The 15,305-nt window shown below is 40.1% G+C and overlaps 1 protein-coding gene across 5 annotated transcripts in view; it reads right to left on the bottom strand.

Moving 5' to 3' along the window:
• Nucleotides 1–4,603: 4,603 nt before the first annotated feature.
• Nucleotides 4,604–15,305, bottom strand: part of CEP41 (centrosomal protein 41) — a 50,234-nt gene continuing 39,532 nt past the window's right edge. For 4 of the 5 annotated variants that reach the window (XM_019959087.2, XM_019959085.2, XM_019959089.2 and 1 more), the window contains 6 exons: nt 12,115–12,259; nt 10,288–10,439; nt 9,847–9,914; nt 8,672–8,786; nt 8,003–8,218; nt 4,604–7,090 (listed from right to left, as the gene is read on the bottom strand). In XM_019959087.2, coding sequence (XP_019814646.1) covers nt 6,912–7,090; nt 8,003–8,218; nt 8,672–8,786; nt 9,847–9,914; nt 10,288–10,439; nt 12,115–12,259 — 875 coding nt within the window. In that variant the 3' untranslated portion in view covers nt 4,604–6,911. The remainder of the gene's footprint in view (nt 7,091–8,002; nt 8,219–8,671; nt 8,787–9,846; nt 9,915–10,287; nt 10,440–12,114; nt 12,260–15,305) is intronic. The other variant, XM_019959086.2, reaches the window with a different exon arrangement.

Genomic DNA, 15,305 nt, shown 5'->3' on the forward strand with positions numbered 1-15,305 from the left:
AGTTGATAAGAGAAAGATACTGTTTCTCTGGGCAATTTTTTTTGTACATTAAAGAAAAATATATTATTTTTTTCCCCATCAGATAAAGAATAGAAAGACTGACAATTCAGTATTATCAAGAGTATGAAGAAATAAGACCTGTCATATACTGCTGGTGGGAGGATAAATTTATACCACCTTCCCAGGGGGAATTTGGTGATATAAATAAAACATTTCAACATATTGCTGCTTTGACTCAGTAAGTCCACTTGGAGGAATTTACTTTATAAAGATTCCCTGAGAAATTCAAATAAACACATGTACAACATTGCAATAATAAAAATTTAAATAAAATAGAAAAGAACCTAGATAGATACCAGTATTAATATGGATATTACATGTTTACATAATGGAATATTGGGAAGCCGTTGTAGTCTGTGATTGATATGGAAAAATGGTCACAATATACTGAGTGAGACAAGCTGGTCACATGATGGAAATATTCTAAAATAGGATTGTGGTAATGCTTGCTCAACCCTGTAAATTTACTAAACTCCACTGAACTGTATCCTTCAAATGGGTGAATTTTATGGCATATGATTTGTATTTCCACAAAGTTTTTTAAAAAGCAGGCTATAATATAGTATATGGAGTATGAATCTCATTTTTGTTTGGAAAACATATACCCACTATGCCTGGAAGTAGATATTCTCCAATAATAATAATCGTGGTTACCCTAGGTGATGGTTTTTCCTCTTTACACTTTTCTGAGTTTCTTGCAATGAAAGAAGCTACTCAAACACACCAGATCACCTGTGGGTAACGTTACCTAGTATCAACTTATTATCAAAATCAAACATCTATATGATCGTCTTAATTTGTGCCCAGATTCTTTTTCATAATTTGTCTAAAGTCATTTCTTCTGCTGTCGCCCTGAACAAGGTAATTGTCTTACTTTTGGAAAAGTTCATATTCCAGACAGAGCTGGAAGTAAGTGCCCTACCAAGGGCAGGGTACCAACATCTCCTTGTTGGGGCCAGAGGTGGTGCAGGTGACAAATCCCAGGAGCCCTTGCCGCTCACATTTAATTCCTGCAGCAATCTGGGGAATTAATTAGGCTAATGCCTATTCTCCAGGAGTTTTCAAAAATCTTTATTTTAAAATGAACTCATTTACTCCATTCTTAGACCCTTATCCATGGCTCTCAGTGTGGCCTGTGAAGCCATCGGTGGTCCATAAGAATCCTTTGGGTGGTCTTTTGAATTAACACCAAGATATGTATGTCTAGCTTTGGCCTGAAGTTAAAATTGAAATGTCACTGAACACAATCCAGATATGACCTCACCAGTCCCTCATCCAGTGCAGGGCTGTTCATCATCTCAGTGATTGTTTTGCAAGGACATGTGGGACTAGGTGGATTTGAAGATGCAGATGGATTCTTGCTCTAAGGACTCTAAGGTCAGAAACATCATTCTGTGAACACACTGAGACCCAGATGCTCCTTACAGGAAACTGATATGACCAACCAAAACATTCAAACTGGCCAGATGAAGGAAGAGCTCTGAGAAAGAAGCACAGAACACCCGTCAAATCCAAAAAAACTGTCAAAGGGTAATGAATTCTCCCCAAAGCTTTCAGGATCCATTTGGCAACTCAAACTGTGAGCATCATCTACCAACCCCAGAGACAAAGACGGCCAAATGTTTACTGCCAAACTAAAAGAAGAAAGTTAAAAGTCTTCTTTGTAACCACAGTGGTGTGTTCAGCTACATTTTTAGAGGACTGCAGTGGAATGAGAGCTCTGCTCACACACGGACAGAGGTGCAGAGGTTTGCTGCTGCTTCCTCCCATGAAGCCTAGGCCTGTAACCATGAGCCAATTCACACAATTTATGTTTCAGCCTACATCAGAAACATAGCCACAAAGGAAAGAGAAGATCGGACACAAATCATATCAATATGGTTTTATTGGAGAGTTCAACCATCAGGAAAACAGCCTACCTTCCCCGTACAATCTGTTGAAAAGCCTGTAACTCCCCTTCCCTAAGTGATACCTCATTAGGGACACGCTGAGAACCAAAACAAATCTTAGAAACCCTGGGGCACCTGTCTTCAAGACAGGTCACCAGACACAGACAGCGGTGGAACGGGGAAATTCATGGTCCCAGAAGCACATGCTTCTGTCCCTGAACTCCCACTGCCCTTCGTGTAGGTAGAGGAGGAAGGCTTTCAGTGGAATCTCAGGTAACAGGGAAGGGAGGGAGGCGGACAGCCAAGGGAAAGTTACATTTTTGTTGGTGAACTGGAGGCATGGCCAGGGAGAGGGTGTTGGGCCCACCCAGAGGGGGAAGCCCAGAGCAGTGCAGTTTTCTCAACCTTCCAGCTCAGTGACTCAAGGGCAAGTTGCTTAATTTCCACTCGACCCTTAGTCTCTCCCTCTAAGAACGGGGGCGCCTACCTTGTAGGGATGTTGGGATGGTCAAATGAGTCAAAACATAAAATGAAGACTCTAAGAATACTACCTAACACATAGTAGACGCCCCATAAATGTTTATAAGCATAAATACCTGGAAATCTTTAAGACTTGAAACCAAAGAGAAAGTAAAACCTGCTCTCAGATGGGGAGATGGTGTATAACCCGTAGCTGATGAATTCTGAAGGCTATGCTGAGCCTGAGGGGACCGTGGAAACAGGCAGACTGTAGACAGCCAGGGTAACAGTAAAGGTCCTCACAGCTTCCCGGGCACCTCCTGCAGGGGGTAATCTACAACTCTCAGAGTTACGAATGCCTCGCCTACGAAAGGACGTCCAAGGGGACAAGGGTAACAGCCTTTCCGGTCTCCAGAATGGCAGGCCAGGGCTGGGTGACCGCCACGGTGGGCCTGACATCCCAGAGTGCAGTCCTGACGGATTTCTTTAGCTCACTTATTCACATATGCTTATTAAGGGGCACTGTCACGTAGCTGGTGATTTTTACCTTCTAGGAGCTTACAGTCAAAATAATTTTTAAAAATGTAGTCAATCAGTCCGTAGTGTCTAGTAAGTGACCTCTGTTGCCAAACATTTCACCAGGTACCTCAGGATGTTATGCATGTGAAGAGAATCTGAGTCTGCCTTCGGAACAAAGAGGATCAGCACCAGAGAGTGAGGCCATAAGGGGATGGGATGGCGGGGGAAGGAGGCAGTAGAGTTCTGTAAACACATAAAATCAGGCACTGAATCCCGTTCTGCCAGGATTCAGTGCTGACAAATTGCCACCATTACACATTTTATGCCATAACTGACCTGCGTGCCGATTTAAGCACATGGCAATAGCAATTTCAATAATTACTGCAATTTTAGGAAAGTACTACTACCCAAATGTATTTTGAACACTTGGGAAGCACAGTGTGTCCTGTTTATTGTTTTCATAGGAAAAACATATTAATTTTCATCAAAAAAATAATTGAATAGAAGATAAGCATATCATCATGCTCACATAAACTGATGTAAAATACACATTTCTGATGTTTCTTGAAAAAAGAAAAAGGAGAGTATCATGGGAGTTACAACTTTGAAAGAACTGTGAAAAAATAAAAGCACATTATAGATACTGGGAGTATTTTAGAACTGGAGAAAGAAAGGTTCTTAATGATTATCTTCAGGATAGAACAGGAAGGGAGTCATGGATTTAAATCCAGGTGGACAGAAATTAATTATCCCCCCTAAAAAAGTCAGAGAACATAAAAGACAGAATCTACAACGAATATATAACGTGACAGAAACCAAAACCAACACAAGAAAAATTGCCTACATATTTCTTTCTAGCCCAGGACTCTGACTTCACTTATATTCCACAAGGGAATTAGAGAAAAGAAGTTTTGTTTTGTTCTGTGTTCTTGGTGAGTAGCCTAAAGTCTTATGAATTTTTGTATAATCTCAATAGCACTGCGGGAAAAATCCCTCAGCAACTAATGAACTCTATTTGCTCTCTTTTAATTCTGACTTATACCCTAGTCCAATATGATTGTGCTAGTTCTGACTTTCTACTAAAGGTGAAAAATAAAATTACTTTTAGGCCATTTAAATCATTCTATGTCTTTCAGTAGACTAAACCTGACATTACAGCCCGAGATGTTCTTTTTGTACTTGAATGAGTAATGTTGCCTTCTCCTCCCTCTTCACTTCTTGCTTTCACGCTTCCCTCCTTCCTCCCCTCCTTTCCTTCTTTAGAGTACTGAATGTATTAGTTAGACTTTGACCATCACTGTTGCTCAGAGAGAGGAGTAGCTGTACTTCGAGGAAGCATTTTCCATCCAGGGGGTCCTAAGTTCCCAGGCAAGAGCAGCTTGCCAGCCTCTGCAACACTGATGAGAGTCCCATGGTATTGTGTTTAAGGTGGCCATCAGTCCCTGCTGGGCATGGAGAGAAACCCAGACCTTCTAACTGGAGAGCTAAGGTCTCCTGCCCTAACTGGAATGATTTCCTGATTCATTTATACAAAGAAAATAGGCGTTCCTGGGAGATACAGCAAAAAGAAGTACACTTTCCAATCACCCCAGGCTCATGTGACTCCCCACAGATCATCTCAACAGAGAGGGAGAGAGAAGTTGGCAGACTTCAGCATATTAATAGCAAACAACAAATTAACAACTATGTACTTTAATCGTCAACATTCATAATTGCACAGAGTATCACAGATCACTTAAATAATACATGTCAGTTAATCTAATGAAGAAACTAGTCATGCAGAACATTCAGAGCAATACCGTGAGCGTGTAAAAACTGTCTGCGAGTGACACTTAACACAAAAAGTACAGAATGAGAGCAGGTCTTTGAGGAGCAGTTATATAAAACCCCTACCAACAGGCAAAGCACTATGGAGAGACACACGTCAGTACAGTCAACCTGCCAGGTCTCTCCAGTAAACGCACAGCAACTCTAATAGGATCAGCTACACCGACTGTGCACACACACACACAGCCATTTCAAACGCTCTAGTGTTGTGTGGTGATGGGAATGCAGAATAGGAACAAAAGGGGCTACCACTCACTTGTAAAACTGAATCCAGTGGGGGAAATCTAGACTCCTGACTAGTCGACTTGAAAATGGAATAAACAGAACTCTGTCACAGAGAAAAAAAATTTCTTAAAAATGTATATGTGTCCAAAATGGCTGAAAATCTTGTCCATGCTAGGGGAAAGTTGAATGTGGAAAAATTTGCATTAAAAAAAATCTATGCTGTAAAGAAAATAAAAAGCCAGAGCATTTTGGCATTAGCAAAAGGCTGAACTTAGTTCTCAGGCAATAAATTTATGGGGAAACATGACAGGCTCCTCATTAAAGCTTTGTGTACGTTGGCTGAATTTTATACAAGATTCTTGAATCTTATGGAAAATTGGGCACGGCCTGACATCTGAACAATGTCCCTGGTTTGTTTGATTTCTAAAGCATCGGAAAATGTTGCACTTTGGAAATCAAGTAGAGAAGAATAAACACACTAAAATAGAACTGGGCTGAATCTGAAAGTTATTTTTCCATATGTCTCTATAAGATATTTATTACCTTTATTTCTCCTACAAATACAGCTTCCCATGCTGGAAATACTGTGATACCTTTTTTTTGGTGGTGAGAAAAAGAGTCCTGTTAAGACAAATCTTCCCCAGCAGCAATAACCACCTAAGGATAGGCAATTTTCAGCTGGCTTTTCAGAGGCTGGTTGCCATGACAAAGAGCACAATTTATTCCTCAGTCCCTTATCACAACTACAGATCACAGACCATAAAAATTAACAAGCCTCTTTTTCCTTTTCCTGATGATTTCAGAGTTCCTCATCCTTACCTGAGGTCTTTTGTTCCCCCAATTAAATGGAATGAATGTCAGTCATCTAGCAATTCAATTAATGCCGATTCAAAATTCTGGCCAAACAAGAATCTATAATCACAACCTCCTAATCACAGCTCAGTCATGAGAATGAAAAGTAAGCAGGAAATTGCACTAATTACTCAATTAGACTAATACTGTATTTCTAAGCAAGGATTTCAGGGGTTGTCAGCTCTGACAAAGGGCTGTGGAGTCGTCCTCACCTTGTGTGCTGGTGGTGACCCAACCAAAGCCAGTGTTTTCAAGGGGCCATGATTTCTACCCATCTAATATGAATATGCCTGAGCTGGATAATGGAAATTTACAACTAATAAACCAACCACAAATGAGGGGCGACTCCAGGGGGCTTCAATGAATGGCTCTCAACCCAGCCCTGTACAGTGGATAGGGCTTTCCCATGAGGGTGGCTGAGCACACATCATCACCTGTGCTGGCCCCAGAACATCTCGTGAGGGGGAGCTTCGCACACATGTGAGAGCGGCTACTAAGTCTTAACTCAGTAATGCTTACAGGTATCGGCTTCCAAACTCAAGACAGAACGTGCATCGGGTGGGTGCTGGGCAAAAAGCTCCTCAGCCAGCGGGTCCACACCTGATGGAGACCCTGGTGGCGGCTCTGAATCATCTGCACCCCCAGGGGCAGCTTCTCAGGCTGCAAAGCCTACCTAGAGAACCTTCGTGAAACCAAGAACACTGAGTGAAAAAGAACTGGCTGGGAAGGACACACAGATGTGCCTGAAGTAGTTACAAAACAATGCAGGACACAGACCAAAACAAACTCGACCTTATTTTTTAAAAAATGAAAGCCTAAAAAAATTAAGACTTTTTTCCTACTCAGTTTCAGAGACTTAAATATTCTGTAAACAACAGGGAGGACACTAGAGCCTGTCATGCCTCTGGTTTTTGTAAAAATCCTTCCCAAGCTGGATGTGGGAAAGGAGTTGGAGATAGGAAGAGGGCCTGGCACACATGCTGAGGTCTTTGCAGCAGTTTCTGAAATGACCAACTTGGGAACTGCTCGGGGTTCCAAAAGGAGAGAAAACATTTATTTGACTAAGGCAGACAAGGTCCTTTACTTCCAGGGTTTGCCTTGCAGGTGGCCACTGCCCAGTGAGCGGGGATTCTGGTGGCTGGCAGGGCCCCCGGCAGGCAGGTTCTGACCGCTGCGGGTGCCTGGAACCTTGGCATCTCTTCCAGAAGCGTTAGCTTGGCTCAGCCGGCCTGGAGGAAGCAAGAAAGCAGGGAGCAGAGCTGCAAAAATGATTGCAGAGACAATCTGCCAAGTATACTTTTAAACTAATGAAGTCTTATGCTACACACCACTTTTAAGCTAATGAAGTTCTGTTCAGCATCTTCTTTAGGTTAAAACTTACTCTTGAGCCTTGAGATCAATTAGAAGGTGGGGAAGAGGGTAGGGATGAAAGGAAACCCAGATTATTGTTCTTTCCTTCCTCTCCACTGTCCCAACCAACCTCGCCTATTCGTCATTCCTTCTCACTAGAGAAGGAACAGGAACGACTAGAGGAGAAAGAGAAAGCACTGTGTCAAAGGAAAGGCTGGAAGTGTAAGAAGCAGCAGCAGAAGGAAGCAAAGTTTTCCAAAAAGGAATCAAGGGCTTCCCCGGTGGCTCACTGGTAAATAATCCACTGGCCAATGCAGGAGACATGGGTTCAGTCCCTGGGTTGGGAAGACCTTCCTGGAGAAGGGAATGGCAACCCACTCCAGTATTCTTGCTTGGAAAATCCCATGGACAGACGAGCCTGGCAGGCTATAGTCCTTGGGATGGCAAAAGAGTCAGACACGACTTAGCGACTAAACAATGGTAATGATGAGGGGAAAGATGGAATGCTTTGTATTCCAAGAAGGAATCTGAATGCTTTAGCTTAGCCTCTCAGCTCCTCCTAAGATACCCACTTTATTTGACTGAAAACTTTTCTTTCAGTTGTCTGTGTGCAATGCCTGATTCTTGCCATCATCTGGGAGCACCTCCGCTCACTCATTTCCCTTCTCCTCACATAGCACCTGCATATTTCCCTCCCCCCTGCAAATATTTTAAGAATCTGAATATAAGAGATCAAGCTTCTCATATGATGAGGTTGATGTTCAAAGCTGTAAATCTCAAGTTCTACAGAAACATTATTTCCAAAGGTCAAAATATCTTACTAGGATTGTCTGCAGGACCCTGGTCCTCTTCCAGGTAATATTCTATCTTCTTTAGGTCTTCCGGGGTAAATCTCCATTTATTTTCAGCTGGTAGGGGCGGCACTTTGGGACTGGATCGTTTTCGGGCAGAACCAGGAGGAAGGGCCTGCTGGCAAGATGCTGGCAGGGAACCTGTAATCAGTCCTTCTGGGAATTTCTGAGCTAAGACTTTTAGACCTGGGTATGGAAGATCATCAGAAAAAGCACTGTTAGCATGGTAAGGCCAAGGCAAACCTGGAAAGGAGCCCACGTGTCTCCTCAACACAAGGACGGGAAATCTTTCTTAATTGCTTCACCATTAAGTAAATTACACCAGAAAATGTCTGTTGTTATGTGGGATTCTGAGAATTCCACCAGAAATTGCTTTGCTCAAGTCTTCAGCATTAAGGCTTTCTTACAGAACCATAAAGCAACATCATTCTTTCAGGAATTAGAAACATGTGCTGATTGAGGTAAGGGAAGTTTCACATATCCTGACTCCCTTCCGCCAGCATGTTTTTTTTCTATTTCCAGAATACTGAATTCTGAGCTCTGCAGGGGAGGGGAGGGGGGAAACTCTAGGAGTGAAGCAGAAGGAGTGTGAGTCCAAGTATTTGCCTTTTAAGTCCTAAGCAGAACGTAGCCCCTCACCTCCAGAAAGCATGAAGAGGTTCTCAAATCCCCGCTCGCACATGGTGGTGGCCGCCTGGCTGGCCAGCCTCTCGTCGTCGTCATACAGGATGATGATCTTGCCGTGGGCATTTTTCTAACAGTCACATGAGTTAAGGTTTGACCACACTGAGCTAATGCTCCTAGACTATACAGAAATGCCGAAGGAAGGAAAGCAGTCAAGGTTTGCCTATCTTGAGTTCAGGGAGCACGGGATGACCCCTCTTCAGGGCATCCTGGATTTTTTTTCCTGTGCTGAAAACCAGCACAAGCTGGTATCCTTTTCTTGTGTGTGTGTGTACACATAACTCTCTCTCTCTCTCTATATATATATATCTCTCTCCAAGATGGCACTAGTTACATACTGTATACTCTTTGGCCCTTTCATCTGTACAGTCCTGGAGAGCAATTATTATAAACTCCATTTACAGATGAGGAAACATAAAAACTTGAGTGCCTGGTGTGTCCACTGCAGCCTTACTGAGAACGGTAAAAAAGTGGGAACCGCCTAAAAGTCCAGTCCTCCAGAGAAGAATGATTTAGTAAACTACAGTAAATCTTAAGATCAGATATTTTACTGCACCAAAAACAGAGTTTATACAGAGCTTGTGTTAGTGTGGGGAAATTCAAGTAATAGGAAGTGGGGGAAGCAACACACTAAATTATATATCTAAGTATGACTTCCACTTTGTTAAAAAGACTACATAGAAGACCGCCTGGAATAACATACACAAAAGATTCCCTAAGAGTTTCTTATGCAGTTGTGTGGTTATCGGGGATTTCAGTTTTCTTTTTTATATTTTTCAGTATTTAAATTTTCTATTTGTACAATTTTTATGAGCAAAGCAAACTAAAATTTTAAGAAGAAAAAAATTAAAATAGAAGGAAAAAATTCAATCCTTATATTTTACTTGGGGAAAATGAAAAAAAAAAAAAAGCTTTCTGGGGAAAAAAATGTCTTAGGACTAACTGTCAATAGATCCTAACTGTTAATCTAACGTTTCTTGTCCAACTGCAGGATGGACTAGAAAGCAGCCTCAGCAATAGCTAAAGATCCAAATTCTAAAATATGCTAAGTTAGCTAATTAATATCGGTAATAAATTTGATTCTTACAATCCTTATACCACCCAACTCCTTAAAGTGCAACAAAGGATACATACTCAAGAATATCATTTGAGTAAGGGTTCATTGTTCTAGACAGAGTTGCAATTGGGTAACTGTAAGCTGCAAAGAGAAGAAAAAGCTTAGGAAGTTTGTAGTTCTCAGTACAACTCGGCTCCAATCCCTAGCTGGTTTAACATCTAAGAGTTAAACATATTTTCAAACTCACTAGTGATAAACCTAAATGCTTCTGTGAGAGAGAAGAGAACAGGACACAGTGAAGGACAGGAAGCATTCTGACATTTAGCCCTGGGCCCCTGATCCCTCTGAGAATTTCCCCAGCCTCTCTCAGAGCATGCGGTGGAGCCAACTCACAGGTTCCCGGAACCCCTCTGGCTAGCACTGTGCTGACCACGGGGTGTGGGTCGAGTCTGCCTGGGCTCAGGACCGGGCTCTGTTCTTGGGAGTGAGACACTGAAAAGCCTTTCTCTCTTACCTCCAACAATGTGGCACTGCTGGTAAGAGTCTCTATCTCGTACATCTAGCAGCAGGAAAGGGCAGTCGGGATAAGGTTTGTCTTTGGTATTGGGCTCTGTTTTCTTCACAAGCCCTTTGTCTAGATCCAGTTCCCCAACACCACTGATGACGCTGCAAGTGCAAAAGTAGGCCGGCAGACACTAGTCAGGGGTGGGTGGCTTAAAGGTCAAATGCATTTCTTCAGAATGGCGACAAGAGTGCTCAATGTCTTTTCAAAAAGCACTTCAAAGGAAAAGGAAGATGGATATGGTGTCTCAGTTCTGTCTCTGAATGCAAGGTACTATGGATGGATTCTTATTCTATCACCCTGGACACCAAGGAAGGGATCCACTGTCCATACTCACCTTCAGAGAGTGCATGTTAGGTCATTAGCATGGCAGAGGGGGCAGAAACTGTAGGGCACATGCTGCCTCCAGCAACAAGGGCAGCATTCAGAGAAAGAAAGAGGCGAACAGTTAATCCAATGGAATTTTGATGAGTGTAAGAAAGCAGAGCAAAAGAAAAGAATAAGGTTGACCGGACAGGAAAACTGAAGACATTTCTATGTATATTATATGTAACATAAAGTAACAATGGTGTTTTAATATATTTCATATACTGTGACTTATCCAGTATGTCTTATCCTCAATGTCTTTAATAGTTATCTGTAGTCACTTAAATTTTTATGGGTTATGACGTTGAGGTTGAAGAGGCTTTTAGATTTTGTGGCATATGATAAGACGGTGGAAAAACTACGATTAAAATGAGGAAGGTTTGTTTCTGACCCATTTCTGAAGTCAGAATTACCAAAATTGCTTGCCAGGTTAATATAGGCAAAATGTGGTACAAACATGAGTTGGAGAAAACATGTGTTATGAGCAAAATGCCAAGCAGTGAAATATCTGCACTGGGATAAGAAGATGATCACTCTTCTGGTAATATGGAGACACACATGCCAAACCACAGGCTGGTTGGTCTGTAGCAATAGCTCCTCTCCCATCACAGCAAGTCAAAGTCTGCCTTTAAATCCAATGAAAAGCTACAACTCTATGCCATATGGTGCATATTTTGTTGATCAAAGAAGAAAAAACTATGTCATATGAAACTACATCCTCACGGAAGCCTTGTTCGTCTATCTTGTTTTGAATGCAATTTTAGAGTCCCTGCACAGAAGTAGTCATGAAAATAACAGTAGTGCGATTGACAAGAGCAGTGCTGTCCCCAGTAGAACTAGCTTGTCTGGTAGACCTGTTTTACCAGTAGAAGAGATGGATACGTGCAGAACATTAGTACCATCTTATAACCGACAGTGAATACAGGTGAGGACGTGCTGCACCGTGAAACTGCCCCGTGCATTGGAGAGCTGACATCAAGGCTGCTTTCACTCTCCTTCGCACCTATTTAGTATCAGAGCACTATGTGTGGCACTCTGTTTTTCTTCTGATTCTAGACAGGGTAATTATAAGCTGCAGCAGACAGAAAAGGAGAGGGGGGGAATCATACTCTGAGTCAAAAGACAGTGGTTGTAAAACTGAGTCCTAATAGCAAACTTGCATATGTGAAAGCTCAGAAGAAAGGGGTTGAGGAGTGAAAATTAAAGCTCTCCTATCAATATATGCTTGCATTAACTAAGAATGCTGTGAAAAGATTCAGGAGGTGGCATTTATATATAGAGAAAATCAAATGGCTGGGATGAAAATGTGGGATTTCATGACACCAACCTGTTTCTAAGGTAATTAAATCATTGACATGGTACATAGATTAATGAAGGTAAAATGCAGTGAAAACATGAATCTGATAAGAGCACCTCTGAAGAGTTGAGCGGCTAAAGTCCCCGGCTCCCTCACTGTTTATGAACTGCACGGGGCTTGGCGACTGCTCCCCAGGGCTCCCATTCCCGTTGGTCTTGGCAGTGATTTCAGCATCAGGCTCTGAAGTTGCAGAATCATTGTCTAAAATGAATAAATAAATAAATTTAACCTCAGAATTTGTATTTACTTGTTAGGTAGTTCCACTGAAAGTAGGTGGAGAAAAGGAACTCATATGATCATTATTAAACTGTTCTCTAAGTTCTAACATACAGATTCTCAAACTGTAGTCTGTGGACCCCAGGAGTCCCAAAGACCCTTTTTCAGGGGATCTGAAAGGTGAAAACTATTTTCATAATACTACAATGTTATTTGTCTTTTTTATCATGCTGCGGTTTGCACTGAGGGTAACCATGGCAGTAACATTTTTTAAAAAGTCCCTGATAAAGTAGTAATCATAATTTTTATTAAATGTCCTCCTTAAATAACACATCTTTAAAATATTCTGTGTGATGAAATGGGAGAATCCACACACAACAAATTTGCTACATACTAACATCCCATTGGTGTTTCAAGGGAAAGTATGTGTGGGATTCGTGCTGCTTTTGCCTTGAACTCCACTTTTATGTGGAAGAAAAATTGACATGAAAACTATAGTTATTTAGGTTTGTGCATTTGGCATATATTTTCTAAAAGATGATCTAAGTGAATTTCTCATTTCAAGGAAAACAACCAATGGTATTTGTTGCAATGATTAAATTTTAAACAAAAATAGAATTTTGGAAACTATTTGCCACCAAGAGCTTGACTTCTTTACCATCTTAATGACTTTCCTGATAAGATGGGTGTTGAGGTTAATAAATGTGACTTTTTGATATTGTGTAGTGAAATCTGTCAACATTTGGAAGATAACTCTTAACTCAGTGAAAGTAGTGAAAATGAAAGTCGCTCAGTTGTGTCCAACTCTTTGCGACCTCATGGACTATATAGTCCATGGAATTCTCCAAGCTAGAATACTAGAGTGGGTAGACTTTCCCTTCTCCAGGGGATCTTCTCAAACCAGGGATTGAACCCAGGTCTCCTGCATTGCAGGTGGATTCTTTACCAGCTGAGCCACAAGGGAAGCCCAAGAATACTGGAGTGGGTAGCCTATCCCTTCTCCAGGGGATCTTCCTGACCCAAGAATCGAACCGGGGTCTCCTGCATTGCAGGTGGATTCTTTACCAACTGAGCTATCAGGGAAGGCCTCATCAGTACTTTCCAAATGACCAATGAATGATGTTATAAAATTATGTATGAGTAAAAAATACATTCAGAGTTCAAAACAGACCAATGGGCTCAATGTAACAGGGTATGAAAAGTTCATTGATATGGTTTCAGATTCCACACTACAACCAACCTTTAAGAAGGTACCAGCTATCAAGTTTTGATGTAGTGTCAAAGAAAAATATTCATATTATATGAAAGGGCTATTAAAATGTTCTTCCTTTGTTCAATTAAGATCTGGGTGAGGCCAGATTTTCTTCAGGTTACTTCAGCCCAAAGAGTATATTGCAACAGACTGAATGCAGAAGGTATGAGATATTAGCTCTCTTCTGTTAAAACAGACATTAACATGACTTACAAAAAGTGTGAAACAATGTTATGCTTCATATATATTTTTGTTTTGGAAACACAGCTATTTTGCATAAAAATGTTATTTATGTTTGCAATGGGGTTAATATGATTATTTTTAAGGTAAATAGCAAATAAATATTCTTAAAATTCTATTTAAATTTTTAATATCACAAGTATTAATAGATATAATTCACAAAAACCAAAACTCTTTGAGGTCGTCAAAAATAAAGTGTAGAGGAAGACTAGTACCAAAAGGCTTGAGAATGTGCTGTTCTAACCAGTATAATGAGAGAATAAATAGAAATAGGAAGTGTAGTTATTAAAGAGAATATAAAATTTTAATTTGCATATAACATACCTAGAAACTTTAAGAGAATCCTATGAAAATAAGGAGAATATTCATAAATATGTTAGATTTTAAAATTAATCTAGATTGTAAGGTTAATTTAAAAAAATAAGCTATTTATAAAATAAATAAATACTGACAATCAAAATATTTTTTCTATATACCAGTAAGAAAATAACATGAAGAACATCTCATTTACGATAACAGCTAGTTACAAAATATACTGTCCTAGAAAATTAACCTATTAAAAAATGTAAAGGCCCTATAAAAACTGATAAGTGCTTTATAGGTCTTATAAAAATTTTACTTAGGGACATTAAAGAAGACCTGGATGAAGAGAGAGTGACATATTGTGCATGTTCCTGACTTAGTGATTAAAGTAAAGTGATGTTAATCCTTTCCTAATTTAATTTTCAGCCTTAAAACAAATCCCAATGGACTTTTTAAAAAAAAAAAGCTTAAAAGGATTTTAAAGATGAGAAGAAAAAAGATATATGTATATGTAATTCGGAGAATCTGCCTTTTCAAGTAGTCACATATATTGAAAAGGTGAAGGATCAAAACAGTGCAGTAGAACAATGGAAAATTACAAAGAACACAGAAACAAATCCTAGGAGACAGATATATATATATAAATCTAATGTATGTTAAAGGTACAAAAACCAGTAGGTAAGAACTATTAAATAAATAGTGCTGGGATAATCTGCCAACTATTTTAAAAAAGCAACCTTAGATAACCTCTTCTTATTTTGGATTTTATGACTCTAAAGCACCAAAATGAAAATACATCAGGCTAACAGATTTAATCATAAAAAATGCAAACCTCAAATATGTCAAAAGTCAACACAAAGAAAATTAAAAATCACAAATTAGGGAAAAAATCCATGACATGTGTAAGTGAGAAAAGGTTAATATACTTAGTTCATTAATATTTTAAAACTAGCTCTTTAGTAGAAAAAAGATTGTATGCACAAAATAAAAATGCAATCAAGATAAAACTGTTAACATGGAAAGGAAGCCTTCTTTGCACTCCAGAACTGCAGGCCATCAGGCCCCTTCCCCCAAGGGAACTACCTTCAAATATTTGTCTCCTTCCCAAAATGAAACAACTACATATTTTACATATATTTATTTCTCCTCTTCTTACATATCCAGAAAGATGCTATTCATACTGCTCTACACTATGGTTTGTTGTTTACTTTTTTTTTTAACTTAATAACATCAAGT

The sequence above is a fragment of the Bos indicus genome, chromosome 4, assembly GCF_029378745.1.
Source record: "Bos indicus isolate NIAB-ARS_2022 breed Sahiwal x Tharparkar chromosome 4, NIAB-ARS_B.indTharparkar_mat_pri_1.0, whole genome shotgun sequence".
In the NCBI taxonomy this organism is placed as follows: domain Eukaryota; kingdom Metazoa; phylum Chordata; class Mammalia; order Artiodactyla; family Bovidae; genus Bos; species Bos indicus.